Here is a 20,893-nt window from a genome sequence, read left to right as displayed (position 1 = left end):
CCAATCATGAAACCCCCAACTGCGTCATCGGACTGGGCATCCCAAGGCAGATAAGCACGAGTCCTCAGGCAAGGCCAAGCACATATGACCACAAGCCTGACACTTCAAGGTCCGTCGGTTATTTCTGGTCTATCCTAAAATTATTCCGTGCAACCCGCCTTGTCTTACCTCGAGATACGGCCTCGACATGGCGGAGGCAAACCAGACCCCGATAAGCGCCGAAGAAGCCCATATCTTATCAGGTCAGTGTATCCCTGAAGCCTAAGGCAGGAATCGAAACCACGAAGGTTAGGTACAATCTGAAAAAGCGAGACAAGGATTCTTCGTTCAAGGCGTTCCAGAAGAAGTCCTTCTCACTCAAGATGTTTCCTAGGGTTTTGTCCTCGATCGTCACTTTGAAACCCGGTTGTTCCGGCGCAGCCCCAGATTACTTATCATTGTTGGCGTGGGTATATATCACACCAAGCATGACTTCCACCGGTACCAGTCCATAGTTGTCCTACATCTTCAACGGCCACAAAGGCGCCCCGTGGCATAGCCTGTTTATTCCAGTACTCATTCGGAGGGGTCTTGCACCTTCTTGGTGCTATTAGAGTCCTTGGGCGGACACAGGGAAAGATGTACCAGAGAACAGAAGATTCTCAAACGCATGGACATGGCTATCTTGTCGTACCTTGCGCCAAAGTAGAGACGCAATTTGTATCCTGTGCGGTGCGCGCAACTTTTAGGCTGAAACTGGATGTTGACTATTGTCTACATATTGCAATCCAAGGAACTTAATAACACAGTTTATTGCTGTCTTCTCACTATCCACAGTCATCCCAACCACGAGATACGACAGACGACTCGGATTACCGGTAGAACTCAAGCCTTAGATCTGTTAGCGCAATGACGTGTCAAGCGAAGGGAGGGGATAACACACCTGTCTGATTCCTGCCCGGTTTTGACTTGGGCGGCGTAAGCATCCTCAAGGTCGGACTGGATGATATTGTATCGATTCTTCCGAACCGCGCGGAGACCGGCTTCTTGCATGATCGCTGCAATGACCGCACCAGACAGGGGCTCATTCCGAACGATGAGGGAGTCCAAATCTACCTCAGGTGACAAAGACATCTTAGAGGCAATAGTAGAGAAGATCAATCGGCGCTCTCGTCTATCACGCAGAGACGGAAACTCAATCTTCCGGTCCAGACGACCGGGTCGTAGTAAGGCTGGATCCAGGGTATCTGCTCGATTCGTAGCCATGATAACCTTCACATTACTCGTCTGCTCAAAGCCATCCATCTGATTCAGAAGTTCGAGAAGGATACGCTGAACTTCGCGATCGGCGCCAGTTTGGGCATCGAAACGCTTGGTCGCGATAGCATCGATCTCGTCAATGAAGATGATAGCTGGAGAGTTCTCGCGCGCCATTCTAAAAACATCGCGGACCATACGGGGCCCCTCTCCCAGATACTTCTGTACAAATTCGGAACCGTTTACGCGGATGAAGCTGGCTGTAGTGCTGTTTGCAACAGCCTTGACCAACATTGTCTTTCCGGTCCCGGGTGGGCCATATAAGAGAACACCACGGGGAGGGTCGATACCTGGGGAGCGAAGCTACGGTTAGCCGCGTGGGCTGGATCTTGAGACGCAACAAAAGGTCACCAACCGATTTGTTTGTAGAGGTCGAAATGTGTCAAAGGCAGCTCAACAGCCTCTCTAATCTCCTGTTTCTGCATGTCAAGCCCACCGACGTCTGCGTATGTCACGTCCGGTTTTTCGTTTTCGCCCAGCATGGCAATAGAAGAGTCTGCTTCTGGGGGCAGAATATCGACGAGGGCATTGGAATGACGGTGTAGGGCAACGGATGAAGACGGCTTTAACTTCTCGCGGTCGAGTGTGGACAGGATACGGACGACGTAGTTCGAGCCGGTCGATGACTGCACAATACCAGTACTAAAACATATATCAGCTTTGGTTCTTGGGGTAAATTCTCAGTCGGCCACCCTACTTTTGATCGATCGCTTCCATGAACTGGCCGATGACCAAGGGCACGCTTTGTATCCGCTTAATTTCTTCCTGTGCACGAACAAGCTCCCTTTTGAGGCTCCTATTCAGTTCGGGTTAGTAAGTAATCTTTTGAAGGTTTAATATTAGGTTGCAAACCTTTGCTCATCTTTGATGTATTCCTCTTGTAGTTTGATGTACCTTGTGTCGATCGGTTAGCGATGGCAAAGCCTTCGATGAGCCTGAACATACTCCAAATGCCTCTGCAGCTTCTTCAAGGTAGCGTATTCATCACTGTCGTCAGCGCCGGTGCCTTCAAGCGAATCTACATTAGGGATTGTATCCAAAGGAGCGGCTTTGGTGTAAGACGACAGGGCGCTCGCCGGGTTCTCCACGACGACGTCTCCCATTGCAGATGGTGTTGGCTGGAGAGTGGAGTTAATAGGGTTGGAAGTTCGGCGGCCTTTTCTGACGGAAGAGGAGAGGGTGATATTGTGATTGTGGTTGTCGAGATGGGAGAGCTTTGCCTGCCTGGAGCTTCTGCAAGCAAGCAACCAGAGAGAGCGGTCGCCCAAGTACTATCACGTGATTTAAAGCTTGGCGCCCTGCGGCGTGCGTGGTGACGAATCTCTTGGAAGCCGCCCAATCCACGCAGATTGCATTGCTTGGGTGAGCATAGTAATTCAGTGGAAATATGGTTCGAAGATCCAAGGGAATGTGCGTGATATTCGAAAAATCTGTCTGTACTTCCAAACCCAAGCCAAACAATTTTGGAGCCTCTCCAGTATGCATCTTCAGTAGCAGCTCCCTTGCTCCTGCACCAATTACTCAGCATCCTCATCGACATTCCGTCACCAAAAATCTCCTGTGGGTAACAGTCTTTCGCTCGTACCTGAAATATGGACCTTTCAACTTTCCTACTGTGGGGGTTCGGGAGCAGCCTTCAAATGCCACTGGCGCTCTTTCTCTCGAATGGCGCTGCGAGTGGAGGGGTGTCCACGAGAATCTACGAAACCGCTGTAAGTTCCTCCTAAGGGTGGGTGCAGAGTGAATGCTTCTGTGGCCGAAATATTATTCCAATGTCCTCTATATCTTATCCTTCTAAGGCGATCCATGTCTTCAAAATCCGCCCAATCGCCCTCTCTTGTAGTGGAGCATGAATTGGACGTGGCAGGTGGGACAGCAATCCGTGGGCAAGGCACAGACTCTGCAAAACTCAGAACTAGTCATTTAGAAAATGGATGCGCCCAAGGTCGGGTTGGGATACAGCGAGGGGTTGGTTTCGTTGAACAGTTGCTGGTTCGTGAGTGCTCATTCATACCCTTGATCGAGATTGGGCGGATCATTTCCATCAGGTGGGCAGCATGAGCCGTTATAAATAATCCTGTCTCCTCCATTCCCTTGTCTTCTCTCTCTTTTGCTATTTCATTCTCTAAAGGCTTCTTCCTGTTCGTTCTTCACCAATTTGCTCAGAATGACTGCCTTCATCCTTTCGTTCAAGCTCCCTATGCTTTCACCACTCCATACTGGCCACTATAACTTGAAGAGACAACCAGCGCGGGTTTGCCTGCCAGTTTTTCCGAGATAAGCGCCTACCGATCCTGGATTTATCAAAATTGTGCTTTATCACATCAGTCAGGCAGCACAATCATAGATATGAAGTGTTGTGATCGAACCAACCCCAAGAACCATTGCTGATGATATCGGACTTGGAGGCTCAATCCTTCTCAGCAAATCGAACAGGAGCCAACTTCTTCGGAAGAGGCGCCGCTCAACATACTGACAAGCGGTTACCTCCCACAGATTTGAATCATCTCGACTTGCGCTCTTTCCGGCTTGGTTCTGGTTGTTTCCCCGCTGGTCATGGCATTCCTTGCTCTAAACCAGAACTGGCCACACGCACAGCGGGTAGCATCCACTGGGCCATCCGGAGCGGAACAATATATTTTCCCGTGACTTGTCGCTGAGAAGTTCCGCCTGCCCCTTTTACCGCCGCTGACTGACTTGCTTCTCCTGTGTCTCTGCTGCGAAGATTATTACTGCTCAGAACTGGTAAAATAACTTACTGGAAAAGTTTTGCGCCGGTGACCATCTGACTCCTTGATATCCCCGGTGATCTTCTCATCGAAATCTGGGGTGCTGCCTCCCTTTCCTCCACGCCTGTCTCCATTCCTGGCATCCCCTCGTCTTGTGCCTCCACTCATCGGTCTTCCCAAGCGATCGCCTCGCTTTCCTGAAATTCCGTCCTGATGAAAAACTAAAATAAGAAATAAAATACACGATTCTGGACAAGGGTTTACCGTACAACAACAGTGTATGGTGGGCTTTGTCAAGGTACGTCTCTGGTTTCTTCCAGCTCGCCCCGCCACACCTCAGCCCGTTCTTGGACTTGTTGCACGCCTTCCCATCCTTGTGGCCACGCACTCCGAGCCACCCATCCACCGTTCTACGGAACCACCACGGAAGTCCAAAGCCTCTTGAATGAACCGAATTATTTCTCTTGAATTTCTTTTTAAGCTTATCTTTATTGAAAGCCTATCGTGTTGTGCGATTGTGTTGGTCTCAATTCTGTCTCTGAAGCTAAACCAGCTTCCATCCGCTGTTATTCGCTGACTGGCTTTTGCCCACTAGACGCGGTCCCGTGACCTTCATCGTCCCTCCACAACTCTCGCAACCTGCCAACTGCTGCTATTTCGGGACCGGCTTCCATCGTCCGCTTGCGAGTCGGCATTTTAGTTGTCCAGCCTTGTCGGTATGTACGTTTTTTCTTTTCTTGTTCATATTTCTCTGTGACGCTCTGGGAGGAATAAAAATATCCCACCTTCCCTTAGTGTCTCCAGGCTGGGGTTGATCTGTTTCGGGAGCTTCGCCCCGATCGTGTCGCAGACAATAGCGCGACAGGGTGACTCTTCATCCTGACGCGTCAAACTATCTGGTATTGATCGCGATTCGTGCGTCGATGCGTGCGAATTGGTTTGAAGGAAAATACGGACGCTTTTTTTGTTGTTGCTTTTCCTACCGGTCGCATGTTGAATGATGGAAATGCTCCGTTTGTGTCATCTTCTCTAACAACTCCTTTTGCTTTGCAGATGGGTTGGTAAAACCGCACGACATGAATGCCTGGCCCCTTGACGCCTCGAACCTCCCCAACCATGAAAATGGTGCTTTTCAGCAGGCGACCATTGATCCCTCTGTCGCCTTCCTCCAACCCTCTCCGACTCCCGATCCAAACCAGTTCCCGCGCATGTTCAATGGCGTTCCGAGAAATGCGTCTCCTGGATTCGCAAACCCCAACCAGGTAATTCCGTCTAAACGACCGCGACCAGAAGATGGGATTTCGATGTCGCCACGACAAGCGCCTGGAGGAATTGCTTCCCGTTCACAAACGCCTCACCAAGTCCCTTTTCCTGGGTATCAAGGTTCCATGAATGGGGCACCTCAATTTCCTCACCCAGGACAATATCAACATCTCCAGCAAGGCGCCTCTACAAATGTTTCTCAATCTCCGATTATGCAAGACTTCGATCAGCATGGCGTGCAGAGGATGGGAACTGCGTCTCCAAGCCCTTTTTCCCCGGCCGGACCACATGTCGGATCTCAGATGTCTCCTTCGCAATCTGATCACCCAAGTAGGGTGAATACGCCTCAAAGTAACTCTTTCATGCCCGCTCAGCACTTTCCTCAGGGAGCGGGGGCCCAATTCTCACCCGTAACCGCGATGACGTCTGGCACCGTTCAAGCACCAATGCAAGCGCAATTTGGCGGTATGCCACAGGGATACCAACAAGCGATTGCCGCTCAACAACAGCAACAGCAGCAGCGAATACATGCAATGCAAATGCAAGGCCAAAACCGCGCGATGAACATGAACCCCGCGATGGCAGGCCGCCCAATGGTAGCGGGGATGAATGCTATGGCGAACCCTCAACAGATGGCCGCCATCAGGCAGATGCAACAGACTATGGCAAAACCCCCCAACCCTGAAGGCTTCATGCGATCTTTGCAAAAATTCATGATGTCAAGGAACTTGCCTCTCGATCCCAATCCCGTTGTCTCCGGTCGACCCATCAACCTTGTACAACTATATGCGACTGTCATGAAACTTGGGGGATCGAAGAAGATCACAGCCACAAATATGTGGCCCGTAATAGCTCAACAGCTTCAGTTTCCTCCGACGCAATTTCCCTTGGCTGTCCAGGAGATTCGGGACCACTATCAGCGAAACCTGGGTGCTTACGAGCAGGCTTTCCTCAGCAGTCAGCAGAAACAGTTCGCGGACCAAGCTCAGCAGCCTTCCGTACCACGACAGGCTAGTGATCCGTCTGGCGTGCAATTCCAATCTCCTGCAGTCAAGCAGGGGCAGAGTTTCGATACGCCTCAGCAATTAGGACATGCCTCCCCTATCAGTGTGTCAACGCCAAACAACGCTCAGCAAAATGCGGCCAATGGCTTCGCAACTCCAACGCAAGTCAAGTCACACAATAAACAACAGCACAGCCAACATCGTCTGAGTGTATCACGCCAGTCTCAGCCGCCTCCTGCACCACACGACCTCAATGGTCAGCTATCTACACAGTCTCCTGTCCAGTCTGAGAAGGGACCAGGGTCTGTAGTCGGTAAGCCCTCTGAGGAAGTTGATCGGTCGTCTAACCGGCCTCTTGGTCATCCAATCCAAGATACTTTCAAGCCGATGGTTCTGTCAGACCATAAGCTCCATGGGCCGATCTCCGTCAGCGAGATGTACCAACTTGGAGAGGATCTTTCGAGGTTAAAACCGAATGTGCCGACGTTTGCCGAGCTGGGTGTAATTGACATCCATGCGCTAACAATGAGCATTAAGTCTGGCATTCATGCAGAGATGCGGATGGCTTTGGACACCCTTGTTTCCATTTCTTCAGAGCCCGCAGTCCAAATATCGCTGGATAACTGCGAGGATTTGGTCGATAGCTTGATAGAGTGTGCTGAAGATCAGGCTGAGATTCTCGCGGAGTATGCGCCAGAGGTTTCCGATATGATGCTCTTGCCATCTTACGAAGAGATTAAGCGTGGCTGTCAGACCGAGTGGACCTCTTTGGCCACAGTTGCAGAGTTCGGAAGCAACGAGTACGACCTCGATCGAGCTGTTGATAGGCTCATTTGTATTACCACCATTCTACGCAATTTCTCCTTCATCGAGTCCAATTTCGAAATCTTATCGACGTCGCCTGTTGTCGAGTTCATCGCCACCATCATCCGTTACCTAGGCACTAGGAACATGCTCCTCCGAACACATCAGAATACGCTGGACTTTATGAAGGATACTGTCACGTATCTGAGCAACGTGGCGCATGCCATTCATCTACCAAGCAAAGAGGAGGCCCTCTGCCTTCTCCACTTTCTTCTGTCCTTCGCCCCGTTCCCAGGACCTGCCATTGCTTCAGACAGAGTTATGTTCACGGCCTATAATCCGTCCGTCCACAAATATACCCCAGCTGCCGTCGATAGTTTGGCGAAGCTACTAGCACGAGACGAACCGAACCGGACGTTTTTCCGGTCGATATTCTCCAGTGACGGCGTATCTACCGCTCAGCAGGAACTATTGACCCGTGCATTCGGTCTTGCGATTTGCCCCATTCCTGATCAACCCAGGAAACCTCTAGCAATAGCAGACATTCGCAAAGTATTTCTCATGCAGGGGCTGCTCGCCGCCGATATCCTATCTGGATTCGCCGAGGGAACAACCGCAAAGGCTTGGCTTGAGTCTGTCGACGGGTTCGCTATACATCTCCTCCGCCTATCCTGCCTGCTAAGCACAGAACGCGTCCCCCCACCCCTTCAGAACACTCGTCAGTCGCAGCATGCGAGAGCACAGGCTGAAGCTGAAGCGGAAGCTTACTCCTCAATCATCAACCGCGGGTTAGCAATACTGCGACGCTTGGCGGAAAGATCGAAGTATGCGGATACGGGCGCAATATTACGGTTTCCGTCTGGAATACTCCCCAAGAAAGAGAGCCTGCTTGGCGCCCTGCTTATGCCAAATGTCGATCCGGGTGTCGTCCGGCAATTGATAACATATGCACGGCTCGCGGAATGATGAACGCCATATAGGAAGGACGTGGTAGCCTTTTCCCCTTGGGGTCTGCCTTCTGACGTGTTTCTTGACGGGCTTAGCCTGAATACCCGCGGTGACATTGCCTTCTATCATGTCTTCTCTTCGATCTTCAGTATATTATTACTATCCAAAGCTTTTATTTATGCTGCTCGTCCCCTATTTAACGTCTGGCGCCGGTGGAAAAGGATACTTGAGAGGCGCGACACTGTATTTTTCTGTTTTCATCGCTGTACAATGCTCTATACCCTCGGGCAAGAGATATCATGACGTCTGGGTAAACAAATATTAGGATCATATTTGGGCACCATATTCTTTGATGCAAACGTTGGACATGTATTCTCCCATGGAAGCCTATGTTCTGATACTCCCAAAATCCGAGTATCCGCCGTACATGGCCGGGTCCAGTCATCAACATCCTTTTCTCGCCCAGCCATCATATGAACAGCCGAGGATTTTCTTTAGAGTTATTAAAATGCGTAATCAAGCGGAGCGTGGGATGCACGAAATGTATAATTATGCGTCTATAAAGCTAGCCGGGGCATCGATCGTAGGTCGGATACCTTTCATACTTGTCCTTACTCGGCAAACAGAACTACGGCCAGGTATAATGGACCAGATAGCCATGAGATCATTGAATACGCACTATTACATACAGAATGCCTGAGCCACGCCAAAAACACAAGAGCCGGGATACAATGATGAAACACACAGTGATGGCAACTAGAAGAAGCGGAACTCCTAAGCAAGAGAGACAAAAATGGTACACGGTTTGCGAACCAGATGAGAATTTGAGAGCCGGATGAGACGAGGAAGAAGATAATTGAGGTAGATAGATCGGGATTGCGAAGCGAAGGCCAGAGCGCTATTTCATTTGTTGCCTACACGCGTACTTCTTTCAATGCTTTCATCCCCTCTTTTAGTCTTTTCATGCGCGCGATGGTTGTGATATACTGCTGGGTTTGGGTGTTGTTCGGTTCGAGCTGGGAAGTAGCGACGTTGGGAGATTCGGATGACGAGAGACTATGTAATAGGGCGCGACCGAAGCACGAGAATCAAGGACGTGATTTAGAAATTACGCTCTAGAAGGAACTTTTGGATCTCAGATTTTCGCCAGCCCTGTGGGTCAAGATGTCAGTTCTAGCTCGAAAGAGCATGTCGAGAAATGAAAAGGGCGTACCTTGACGATGATATGCCCGTTAAGTCGATTAATGGTAATATCTGAACTCTTTGCGCTCTTGGGCTCGCCAGATTCGAGTCCCAAATACCGCGCAAGATCATTCCTCAAAGCGTCCAGGTCGCCTTCTGTCTTCTGGATTTTGGTTTGCTGTTTTGTCCCGCCGGCCTTGGTAACGAGATATACAGGTAATTGGTTTGATGGTGTTCGGCGAATGAAGTAAGGCAGGTTTGTGAGTTGGAGGTTGGCGGCTGATGGGGGAGGAGTGACGGTTGAGGTCTTTTCCTTGAGCGTTTGGGATTGGCGTTTCAGTTGAACGACGAAGGTTCGTCGTTGCTGGGGATAAGAGGATGCATGAGAAAGAGCGAGCTGAAATCGAAGAGTCGTCTCTGGAATGGATGTTAGTATATAACGAGTACTTTCTTCGCGTTCGCTTTTGATGAATAGCTCTATCGGGACTTGATGGGCGCTGGCAGAGGTCGGAATAGCTATGACTTACGAGAACTGATCGATCTAGATGGGAAGCAACGGGGAGACATAGAGCTACGAGTCCCTGAAGAAGCAATGGGGTGTGCAGCGCGTTGTAGGTAGCCTGATATCACCGTCGACTGCTTGCGAACGGCGGAGGCTGGTAGGGACTGCAGGAGAGACGCCATCTGTGCAGGGGAGCGAGAAGTTGATAGGGAGCGACGTAAATGTTGCCGCTAGATGCCCTCGAGAGGCTACGGGCCACTGAGGTGAATGACAGTAGGGAGGGTAGAAGAGGAAGAAGTGAATTGACGATGGTCTGATATCGCCGACAAGAGGAGGACTTTTTGCTTGCTGAGCGGAGACCTGCCGCTAGTCCCAGAACGGCTTAGCACCCCAACCAGCCCTCCCGCCCACATTTTCTGAATCTGAAAAGACGCCGCACACTTTGCTCCTCATCCAGTCCGAAGCCACTGTGCCCCTCACCTCTCCCTCACTTCCTCCTGGGCCTCTATCCTGTCGCTGTTCGCCATGGCAGCTAACGTCCCTCCTTCGGCTGAGACCCTCCTCAGCGGTGCTGCCGCCCACAAGACCGCTGAAGAAATCGCCAGCCAGTATGATCTCCTGCCAAAGCTGATTCCGTATCTCGACCGTCACCTCGTCTTCCCTCTGCTCGAATTCAGCTCCGGTCAAGAGGACGATGCCGACATTATCCGCGCGAAGTACGAGCTTTTGAAGCACACCAACATGACCGATTATGTGGCCAATCTGTGGCAGGAAATCAACAACTCGGACACGATCCCCGACGAATTCGTGAAGAAGAGGGAGGAAGTCCTCGCCAAACTGCAACATTACCAAGATGAGAGCGAGAAGATTACCGAATTGCTGCAGGATGAGAGCGTAGTGGCCAATTTGCGGAGCGACAAGGTTGCAAACTTGAGGTTTCTTGAGGAGCAGCACGGAGTCACGATCGAGATGGTCAACAGTCTCTTCGATTACGGTCGGTTCCAATACAGCTGCGGCAGCTATGGTAATGCCGCCGAGCTGTTGTACCAATTCCGCGTCCTTTCCACCGATAACGACAAGGTTGCTTCGGCCACATGGGGTAAGCTTGCCTCAGAAATCCTCACCACCAACTGGGAGGCTGCGATGGAGGAGGTTCAGAAGGCGAAGGATTCAATCGAGACTAGGCTGTTCAACAACCCGGTGGGCCAGCTTCACAATCGCTCGTGGCTGATCCACTGGTCGCTCTTCCCCTTCTTCAATCACGACCCCGCCCGCGATGTCCTTACCGACCTTTTCTTCTCCCCCGCCTACATTAACACCATCCAGACCAGCTGCCCTTGGGTCCTGCGGTATCTCGCCGCCGCGGTCATCACCAACCGGAACCGCGCGCACAAAAACAGCAGCGTTTACCAGAAGCAGTTGAAGGACCTGATCCGGATCGTCCGCCAGGAGGGCTACGAATACTCAGATCCCATTACCGATTTCGTCAAGGCACTGTACGTCGATTTTGACTTTGAGGAGGCCCAGAAGAAGCTTGGAGAGGCTGAAGATGTTCTGCGGAGCGACTTCTTTCTCGTTTCCGCTGCCGACGCTTTTGTCGAGGCTGCCCGACACCTCATTTCCGAGAGCTATTGCAAGATCCACCAACGGATCGACATCAAGTATGGAGCCCAATACTTCGAAATACGTCGGATGAGAGGCTAACCGTGACTAGGGACCTGTCTACCCGTCTTGGCCTCAACCAAGACGAGGGTGAGAAGTGGATTGTCAACCTTATCCGTGACACCCGAGTAGACGCCAAGATCGACTACAAGGAGGGCACCGTGATCATGAACCACCCTCCCCAATCCGTATACCAGCAAGTCATCGAGAAGACAAAGGGTGCATTTTTCCGGACACAAGTCCTCAGGTTCGTCCACTTGCTATTCAAAAACGCGCACCACCAAACTTACACAAACTTCTCTAGTGCGGCTGTTGCGAAATAGTCAACCCGAACCCCGTCGTATCTCACACAAAAGAATTCGTGTTTCTCCCTTAAATCCAACTTCTGTTGGTTCCATTCGTGTTGGCAGTATTCGCCTGCAGTATCGTTGATGTGCGGGCTTCCTCCCAGAAATGATGGAAACTCAGCAGAGTGGCATCAGGCTGGCGTTCAGGTGGACCTTTTTTGAGGGTTTCTTTTTTCTCGGCCTTTTCACCCTCCTCTTTCCGTACTACTTACTTAACCGTGCCATTCTCCTCCATCTTCTTCGCCTATAACTCTCTTAAACGACTCTTCTTATCGACTCAATGAGATAAGATCCCTAAATTAACGGCTGGGAGGGAACTCGAGGAATTTCTCACTTTTCTCCCTGTGCTTAGGAGGGACGGTGGGAGAGAGAAAGCTGTCGAGTTGAGAACTAGACAACTACGCCCTTATTACCTCTCACGACTCTCAACACGTTCTCTTTAGAAATCCGCCATGTATTCACTTGACCTGACCTGACTTGATCGATGTTGTTACGAATGATCTATCTATAGAGATGGGAAATTATCTTGGTATTCGATTCTACCACACTTTCTTTCACTCGGACGTTTCCGTAGATGATACATCTCTTTTCCAACATTCCAAGACTGCCATGTGCTACGAAGTCCGAAGTCACTGTTGCGTTAGATAGTGAAATCTCGGCTTCATTTTCTCCCGAGACTATGTTATCTCTCCGTCTCCGGGTTTGTGTACTTGCTCGAACGTAAAGGAGGAAGCGGAGGTGGAATGGGACGCATAACATCCTCTGCCATGTCGAGCCAATCAGCGTAGCATACATAGCACAACATAAAGTAGCATGATGTTCAAGCCTCGTCAAAGGCGGATGGATAGCTGCCAAACGCAAGACATGAAAACTGCGGAAATAGAAATCTAGAGGATATCTCAGGTAATTCGGAAACGACAACAAAGGAAATTCGAAAGGAGATGGATATTCGATAGACAGTCTTGCGTATGAAGATGGGATGCACGCGTATGAACATAGAAGATGTCTAGTGGAACTGGATAGAACCCGAAAACACCGAAATGGGGAGGACAAAGTAAAAACGTTGATAAGTGTGATGCTGAAAGGGGACAATGATAGATCTCCGTACCATCAAGGAGTTCCGCCAGATGGGCGTCGTTTAAGGAGTTACGCGAAGATGCCGCTCTCCTCATCCGAAGCACTTTTGAGGTATTTTGCTTCAACTGTAGGAACCTCAAGGAGGGTCGAGTTATTTGTGTAGGCGTGTTGGTCCTGGGCACGCGGATGCAAGAGGCGAATTAGAACAATAGTAAGAGTAGGGTATGGAGGCGACTTGTTATATGGAACGCACGAAAAGAAAGCCAGCCGAGAAAGGACTTCGGATAATCGACCATTCTCGTCGCGGGCAGGGTTCAAGGTCATGAATAGACTATCGTTCTCGCCTCTGCTCGTGTTCACCTGGTCGTCTTCGTGGGGGACCGGTTGTGAGCCGGACAGGGATGATCTCATTAATGTAGGGTTCTGACTGAGGATTCGACTCGCCCGCCATCCGGAGCGTTTCTTGCCGTTCATACTCCCGTGACATGACTGCGAGGTCATTTATTTGTTCCTTTAAGCCGTTAGTTTAACTGTCTAAGATACAGTAGATGAGGAATACGCACCCTCGTCAATGGTACACCGACAATCAAGTAACCTTCGCGCCCCTTTTTGTCTCAAGATGACAATCGGTTAGGGTATGTGTTTCCTTGTAGACAGTGCGAGGAATAGATCCTTAAGATCATGCTGGTGATTTACCTGGTAAGTATATGGCCGAACGGTGGCAGATGGGCCCAGAAAGTATTGAATCTCTCCTAACACAATCTTACGGGAAAGTCCATATCCTGGGAGCCAGTACTGTTGAATTTGGGACATCTTCTTTCTCCTTGTGTATGAGTTGCCTCTTTTTCGACTTGGGTATCGCATGGAGTGAATGGCTAAGAGATATCCTTTTGGGAAATGGGTACACTTCGGATGACGGCGGCAGTTGTGGTGGCTATGAGCACCTCATATGTGGGCACATATAAGCGCGTGTCATCGAAGTATATATAGTACGCATCCTCCTGCCCATGCAAGGGAGCATTAGTAAAAGTAATTGTGAATGGAAACAGTCAGCCCCTTCTACGTGGAGACGTCCTTTCAAGGCTTGAAACGCCCAGGAGAAGGAGCTGGAGTCACTCGCTGATCAGTGCCGTCTAATAAACAACCAAAAACGGTGTGAGGCAGTTGCACCTGGGCAACAGGAGAGCTCACGATGGATCCTCTGACTGACAGGAGGACAATGGGTGAGCTGCGAGGGCGCTCTCTAGTCCTGCTGTTCATGTCGGATCCCGGCGATACCGCCTCACTCTTTTATCCAACCCTTTTGCGCCTTTAATAAAAAAACAAAAGTGAGGCTTGAACCACAAGAGGAGCGAGACCCCATCCAACAAATCGAAGCAATTTTCGGAATTGTCAACCAGACTCGAGCTTTCTCTTGGTTCGCTCATCGACGCTCTTGGCTGAATCTGCGGTGAACCTGCTCCCTGCGTCCATGGTAATCCGCCGGTGTTATGTATGATGCCGTGGCTCCAGGTATGGGGCTCCGAGGGCTCGGAGCTTCTCTCAGCACCATCGCAGCGACCACTTGAGCACGTACATGGGGGAGCAAGCTGCAATTCTTTTCCTCCTAATTTCCAGACGGCCTTATCTCCTCGGCCAGAATGTTGCGGGACCCTGTTGAAATGAGGTCAAGAGGAAAGAAACTTGGTGCGGGCATCAGCGAAAAACCACATTGAGTTCACCCGTTTCCGGCGCTCGGGCAACAGCCAATCATGCAGGAGCAGAGCTCAAAAGGATCGGTCACTTCAATTCATTGTGCAGTCCCCATTTCCCGTTTACGCTGGGTCTCGGCGCTCGACGCTTAGCTTCAAGCTGTGCCAGGTTTGGATGCTGTGTTGACAAGCTGGGAGAGATCATCTAAACGCTAAATCTGAATATCTAATGTAAGGATCCAATTCTGGAAAGATGCTTGGCTTTTCCCAGCGTGGTGTTCTCAACAAGGTCGGAGGAAACAGTCGCGCGTACAAGGATTCATTCTGGTCGCGACTGGTTCCCTGTGATCCATTCCGTCTTCAAGGAATCATCACTGCCTCGTATTATTGGAGACTGTCGAACTTTGTGCTCGTCCACTCGGCCAGACATAAACTATACTAGAGTGCAGGAAACTCCACAATCAGAAAGCTCCCCAGCAAGTTGACGAACAGGGCGTCGATTCCTTGGTGGATGCTGCTCCCGCCGCCGCATCAAGCTACGAGAGCGACCTAGGATGCAACGGACACACGGCAAACTGGTATAGGCTGCTTATTGACTGCCAGGGCATTCTAGACGAAAGAAAGGCGTTGATATGCCCTCGCTGCGCTTCTCGTTGCCCCCGTCTCATGGCTTTTCTGTCGGACAGTGGGCTGAGGGAGGTGCGACTGTTGTTCATCCCAGTTCTGACTAGGGTATCGCCATTGGGCACTCCAAAGGACACGAGTCTAGACCCATAAAGCGGATACTGCCGCGGTGGACCGGTCTGTCCAAAGCCTTGCAGCTGGGCATCAAGTCATCAAAAAATGGACGGCTTCACTTGTGAAGGCACGAGAAGGCACCCATTGCCGCGGAGTTGAAGCCGTCTACGCTCGGATCGAATAATGAGACCCGAGGTATTGACAGCTTCTGAATTTCCAAATTCGTCTCTTGAGATATTGTGGCCATCATCGTGGCAAATGCGACAGAATCCACCTCATGCCTCGCAAGCTGCCGGAACCCATTTTTCTCCGTCGGCTGTGTTCCTGGTGATGCATCTAAGACCAGTCACTGCTGCATTTTGAAACCGGAATCCGCTCACCATCGGAGTTTCCTCTGGGTAAAAGTTGGAAGCATTTTGTACTCACGCTTGTCCGCAGATGTCTGGTCGGAAGAAGAGTTGTAAAATACTATGTTTCCATGGTATCGGAGATAAAGACGACCAACGGGGGCGTTTGCCTATCAAACAAGAAAGACAATCGCCCTTGAGCCCTGCTGAGGCGCCTAAACTGATGATCCGCGAGGGAAAGTGATCGTGTGATAGTTGTTGGTGCGCGAATAACAGCAGCCCTAGGAAGGCGAGGATGAGGCGTTGTGGCGAATATTGGAAGAACTAGCCAACCGCCGTCGTTACAGATGATGAGGAGAGATCTTGAGAGGCGGAGGCGGCGCAAGAGAACGGGAAAATGAGATGAAAGAATGCGATGGGAGGAGCGCTGAGATGGAAAGAAAAAAGGGAAGCGAAGGAAGCACGAAACAGATGCAGGGGGCGAGAGTGGGACATCCCAAGGACACTCCCAGTCCGAGTTACCCCCCGGCAGCCACAACTACAATTACAATGGGATAAACAGATGGATCATACCGTATAGTGTATTAGTGTCTATCTTGTCCTCATAACTCATGCCAAACAACATCAAACCAAATTCTGAATCTTCTTCCGAAATCAATTATGACGCATAGCGATGCTGTTTACTGCGCGGGCACATAGGGATTCACGAGCATATCGCTGAATCTGATATCGACTGTGAGCAACGGCTGCGGCATTGGAACGCATTGTGACTTACTTTTCGAGCTTTTCCTTTCCTCGAACTTCTTCAACCAGTAAAGGCATTCTGACGACGTTGAAGTCCTCATAAAGTTCTTCGATCTGCTCTAGGTACTTTTTCTGCATTTTTCTCCGCGCATTGCATTGCTCACAGTCACTGCCCTGTTTGGGGAAAAGAAGCTGGTTGACAACGATGGCGTGCGTGTCAATCTCGTAGCTTGTCAGCTCCTGAATCATACGCTCCGTCTCGTACAGAGACAGAAACTCTGCAATACAAACGCAGACAAAGGTAGTCATGTCTGCATTCTTGAACTGGGTGTTGACCTCAGCGATAGTCTCCCTCAGTGACTCCATCTTCTGCAGAAGCTCGTCGAGATTCTGACCACCTGGCAGACTACCTCGAGCTCCCAGAATCGAGTTCAACATGGGGCCGAACTGGGAAGACAGCTGAGAAAGCTTCGCGAGAGCTTTCTCAAGCACTGTAGGGAACTGCAGGAAACGAAGCGTGTGGCCGGTAGGGGCCGTATCGAAGACAATAACCTCGTAGGACAGGGATTTGACCTGCTTGAGGACTTCGGCAAATGACATGGCTTCGTCAACACCGGGGATCTGATGCCGTTAGCGACTAAGGCCAATCGATCAAGCGGATAATGGTGGCACATACGCTGAAAGCCAGATCTTGCATCATATTTCCGACTCCAAGCCCAGCCATTGGGTCGTCACCCTGACCTTCGCCGCTCGCAAGGAGATCCTGGATACTGCCGTTTGGGTCAACTTCCATCGCACTGAGATTGGTATATCCATCCACTAGGCGGGCCTCCTTCCCGAATTTCTGACCGAAAGCATCACTGAGGTTGTGCGCGGGGTCAGTGGAAATGAGCAGGACCGATTTGCGGACTTTGGCAAGCTGAATTGCGAGGGAGCAGGAGGTTGTCGTCTTCCCAACACCACCTTTACCTCCAACGAAGATCCAACGCAGGGTCTTCTGGTTGACGATTGACTGGAGCGTAGGCTCCATGAGATCGTCGTCCTGCACAATCGCGGTGGACGACATTTCGATCTGGGATAATTGCGCTGGTTCCGGGCCAGGATCTCGACAAGTCTGCAAGATTGACAATGCGGTTAGATGGTAAAGGTTTGGGAGCAAGAGCGTGACAGGGACAAAGGCTTCTACACACTGTTGAATCTTCCCCGCAAAAGGTCAAAAGTTCTGGCCGAAGCTTCAGGAAGCGGAAAGAAATGTTGGCGCCGTCCCTAACGAATCGCGCTCGGTCTTTCTTCTCGAGTGCCCAAATGAAGTGGCAATGGCAGGGATGACCTGAAATCACGCTGTTACGGGGTCACCTAACTGCCAGTTCTGTGCTTGAAGCGGACAGAAGATGTCTGGGTCATGGCCAAAACGACACGTGCAAATTGTCTTTGCTGCCTCAGGCAAAATTGGATCATAGACCCCCACCAAGGAATCGTCGGCTTGCATAGCCAGGTTCCTGGAAGCTAAACTTGACCTCATCGACGGAAAGAAGATTCCATGGCCCGTCTGCGTTTGGCTGCAGAGCTACAATTGACAACCGAAAAACCAAGACCTCAACCCTTCACGCCAGTGAGGTCCGGAGACCCCACTGAAGGTATACTCCGGAGCTTGTAGGTCTGCGTCGGTGGTCTCCGACGCAAAGAGTAAGAGATAGAAAAGCAGCACCACCTTCGTAACTTCTCAACTTCGCTTCCCGCTAACTTTTTTTCTAATCTCATCAGTTTCCCTGGGCCCCCTTGATGGACACTGAAGCCAGAAACCAACCCCCATCAGGCGACAACCTAGGAAAGATTGCAGACCGTCTTAGTCTTTTCCAACACCACCTCCCATCCTCTTCGACCGCACCTTCAACCTCCAGCAGCCCCAGTACTGCCAAAACATCCTTCAAATCAAAACCGCCAACTATGTCTCGCGACCCAATTACCTGCCACGTCCTGAACACCTTGACGGGTACCCCGGCCGCGAACCTCCCCGTCACTCTAACCCTCCTCTTGCCCCCCACCTCAGGGCCCGAAACCTCATCTCCAAACGTCAGCTTCACAGCAACTACAAACGCAGACGGCCGAGTCGCAAGCTGGACTCCATCAGCCCCAACGTCAACACCTACATCCGTCCCCGCGATTCTCGCAGCGCTTCCCACGCCGGACGCAAAGACGCACTGGGCTCTCCGCTTCGAAGTCGGGGCTTGGTTTGAGTCGCAGGGGATTGAGAGTTTCTGGCCTGAGGTGGAAGTCAAGTTTACGGTTAAGGGGCGTGGGAAGGAGGGTCAAGAGGGGTGGAGACATTATCATGTTCCTGTGTTGTTGGGCCCTTGGAACTACTCGACTTACCGAGGGTCATGAGTATCAAAGGGCATCAATGGCATGGACTTCTATTATATCGGGCTGTGATTTAGGTTGGAGTGTAGGCTAGGATCAGGTATTGACATGGATAGACACGATGGAGGGTGGAATTTGATCTTGTCGCATTGATTGTGTTATGATATGACGTGTATGAAGAAAATTAGGTTCCAACCGCGGTATACATTCGTATATTTTAGATGCGGGACTCCGCAGACAGTCTATCTGCCGTGTCCTTACGGAGTAGCCGACTTCACTGCCAACGCGCGAGACCTTAGATCTTCGTGCCTTGTGAAGTGAAAACAGCTTGAATTTACCAGCTTCTCCAGTATCTAGCATTGAATACTACAGAGGCGTTGGGCCCTTGTCACACCGAACAGCGCGCCTCCGAGTGGGATGCTCACGATCTCTCTTCACGTAGCATCGACTTGTTCTTGTCCTCGAACAAAGTTATGGCGTTCTAATTTCCAGCAACAAAATACTTCCAACGTTGACAAGAGACCAAAGATTTTGAGCACCCCCGGAACGAATTGTGGCGTCCATGTCAGAACTGAAATGGTGCTTGCGAAGACGTTTCACCTTGGCCCGATAACCAATAACGAGATTCTGAGCACGGTTCGCCTTGACCCAGTGGAGCCCAAGGTTTGGTTGCTTGATAATGGACCTGAAGCGAATCTGTCCAACAACGACTCTCCTTCTGCCATGCATCGGTCCACAGTTGGAAGCGAAAAAATCCGAATGCCAAAGCACGGATTTGGAGTTCTGTGCAAAATGTGGGTGGCAATTTGGATGGGATCTGGAAAGGGAGAATTCTAGAGTCACGTGACGTGTATCCGCGAAAGGAACGTTCGAAACGCATTCAAGTTGCGTCATCGTTCATCGTGTCCAATCAGAGACTGGCCAAGTGGGTTGAGATTCTGACTTGGAGTGACCCCCTGAGGGACCGAGAAGGTGGCACGCACGTCATGACTGGCTGAGCTCTCTCACCGCCCGACACAACCCTGGCTGGGTGCTTGGCGTTCATTCGCTGACCGTCCAGACTCCAACATGGTCAAATTCGCGGGGGGTTAGTCATGGCGAATGATCGTTGCGACAAGTGTGGGTCTGCCAGTGGCCACTGGCCACCCGCTTGGCAAGAAGAGCAGATTGAGACCCCCACAGCAAAATTCCTGTCGTCGTCACGGTGACTTCATCTGCTCAGTCGATTTCCTTCATGGATCTTGATCAGGCCAGATCTTGGAAGATTCAGAGTTTCAGTCTGTGTGATTGCTCTATGAGCTCTAAGGTTTGGCCTGCTGACCTGCTCGCATCCCTTGAATCGCATGTCGACCTGTTTTGGGTTACTCTGCGGTCTGGTTATGCACACAAATCCAAGGCCAAGTTGCGTCATCCACATTGGTGCAACGAATTGCTGGATCCCATCATCCTCCAAATCGAAGACAGCCAACAGAAAACTGATCATCCAACTTCAAGGTCTGGAAAATCGTCGAGAATCCTGAGCCCAGCCAATCGGATTGTGGATTTTCCTTCCTCTTTCAAATTTTCATCCTGTTTTTCCCCAATCGGTACTCCTGAATCTCGGCTGGAGTGAAGGCGACTTTTACGAAAGGACAGAGGGCAGAGAACAAGAGAAGCAAGAGACCAAAGAAAAAAAGAAAAAAGAGGTGACAAAATCTGGACAGGTAGACCAAATCCTCGACAGAAATCGAAGAGTGCAACCTCGAAGTTTGACCGGCAGTCTGGAGCCTTTTTGTACGAATCCAGAGTTGCAGCGGTTGGCTCCTGCCGCTTACCTCATAGACTGCCACCGCCTCCCCTCTTCTTCCTCTTTCCTGCCCCTAAATTTAATGCAGTCTCCCTGTCCAACTTCGACTACGTCACAACTTCCCTCCCATCTCTCTCTCCCCCATCCTCACATCATACCCAGTGACCTTCTCTGGGGTAACAACCACTGCAATCGTTTCCAGAACACAGTTATGCATGAACACTCTTCCATGATCCCTTAACTAAGTCTGGTTGAGGCCTTGCTACGTCACTTGTTCAATTTTTCTTCGACCTCACGCTCCTCACACGCTCCTGTGCCAAACTTCTAGTGAAGCGCCGACAAAGTTCTGTGTACTTTCGCTTCTCTATCTTGTATTGGCTACCCTTTTCAACTCTTATTTTTTTTTTTTTTT

At 50.6% G+C, this 20,893-nt stretch overlaps 7 protein-coding genes across 7 annotated transcripts in view; 4 read left to right on the top strand and 3 right to left on the bottom strand.

Moving 5' to 3' along the window:
- Window positions 1-102: 102 nt before the first annotated feature.
- On the bottom strand, window positions 103-2,569 carry rpt3 (proteasome regulatory particle base subunit RPT3). Its single transcript, XM_071029472.1, has 6 exons — window positions 2,242-2,569; window positions 2,149-2,190; window positions 1,994-2,092; window positions 1,652-1,938; window positions 923-1,586; window positions 103-870 (listed from the first exon to the last, which is right to left on the bottom strand). Exons 1-6 carry the CDS (start codon window positions 2,397-2,399, stop codon window positions 852-854), a joined length of 1,269 nt encoding a protein of 422 aa, XP_070884740.1. The 5' UTR covers window positions 2,400-2,569; the 3' UTR covers window positions 103-851.
- Window positions 2,570-4,647: 2,078 nt separating this feature from the next.
- BJX67DRAFT_154820 (putative ARID/BRIGHT domain protein (SWI1)) lies at window positions 4,648-8,229 on the top strand. The gene has a single exon (XM_071024835.1). It carries the CDS (start codon window positions 5,102-5,104, stop codon window positions 8,060-8,062), a length of 2,961 nt encoding a protein of 986 aa, XP_070884739.1. The 5' UTR covers window positions 4,648-5,101; the 3' UTR covers window positions 8,063-8,229.
- Window positions 8,230-9,175: 946 nt separating this feature from the next.
- Window positions 9,176-10,024, bottom strand: BJX67DRAFT_357242 (mitochondrial 54S ribosomal protein mL49). Its single transcript, XM_071029471.1, has 2 exons — window positions 9,754-10,024; window positions 9,176-9,643 (listed from the first exon to the last, which is right to left on the bottom strand). Exons 1-2 carry the CDS (start codon window positions 9,908-9,910, stop codon window positions 9,204-9,206), a joined length of 597 nt encoding a protein of 198 aa, XP_070884738.1. The 5' UTR covers window positions 9,911-10,024; the 3' UTR covers window positions 9,176-9,203.
- A 229-nt stretch (window positions 10,025-10,253) lies between these two features.
- Window positions 10,254-11,713, top strand: BJX67DRAFT_382445 (eukaryotic translation initiation factor 3 subunit E; the record flags this gene model as incomplete). Its single annotated transcript, XM_071033242.1, has 3 exons — window positions 10,254-11,389; window positions 11,443-11,637; window positions 11,695-11,713. The coding sequence occupies 3 exons, from the start codon at window positions 10,254-10,256 to the stop codon at window positions 11,711-11,713; spliced, it is 1,350 nt and encodes a 449-aa protein (XP_070884737.1).
- Window positions 11,714-15,791: 4,078 nt separating this feature from the next.
- BJX67DRAFT_154591 (ArsA family ATPase) lies at window positions 15,792-17,535 on the bottom strand. Its single transcript, XM_071024833.1, has 3 exons — window positions 17,011-17,535; window positions 16,366-16,955; window positions 15,792-16,313 (listed from the first exon to the last, which is right to left on the bottom strand). The coding sequence occupies exons 1-3, from the start codon at window positions 17,398-17,400 to the stop codon at window positions 16,271-16,273; spliced, it is 1,023 nt and encodes a 340-aa protein (XP_070884736.1). The 5' UTR covers window positions 17,401-17,535; the 3' UTR covers window positions 15,792-16,270.
- A 354-nt stretch (window positions 17,536-17,889) lies between these two features.
- On the top strand, window positions 17,890-18,942 carry BJX67DRAFT_154779 (hydroxyisourate hydrolase). The gene has a single exon (XM_071024834.1). It carries the CDS (start codon window positions 18,117-18,119, stop codon window positions 18,717-18,719), a length of 603 nt encoding a protein of 200 aa, XP_070884735.1. The 5' UTR covers window positions 17,890-18,116; the 3' UTR covers window positions 18,720-18,942.
- A 1,905-nt stretch (window positions 18,943-20,847) lies between these two features.
- Window positions 20,848-20,893, top strand: part of atfA (bZIP transcription factor atfA) — a 2,064-nt gene continuing 2,018 nt past the window's right edge. The window contains exons 1-2 of the mRNA XM_071029470.1: window positions 20,848-20,870; window positions 20,892-20,893. The exon at window positions 20,892-20,893 is cut by the window's right edge and continues 260 nt beyond it. The gene's annotated coding sequence lies outside the window, so the exon portion shown is untranslated. The remainder of the gene's footprint in view (window positions 20,871-20,891) is intronic.

The sequence above is a fragment of the Aspergillus lucknowensis genome (genome assembly GCF_044049455.1).
Source record: "Aspergillus lucknowensis strain CBS 449.75 chromosome Unknown BJX67scaffold_29, whole genome shotgun sequence".
NCBI lineage: Eukaryota > Fungi > Ascomycota > Eurotiomycetes > Eurotiales > Aspergillaceae > Aspergillus > Aspergillus lucknowensis.
Note: the sequence above shows the minus strand (reverse complement) of the source record. Positions and strands in the feature narration are given on the sequence as shown.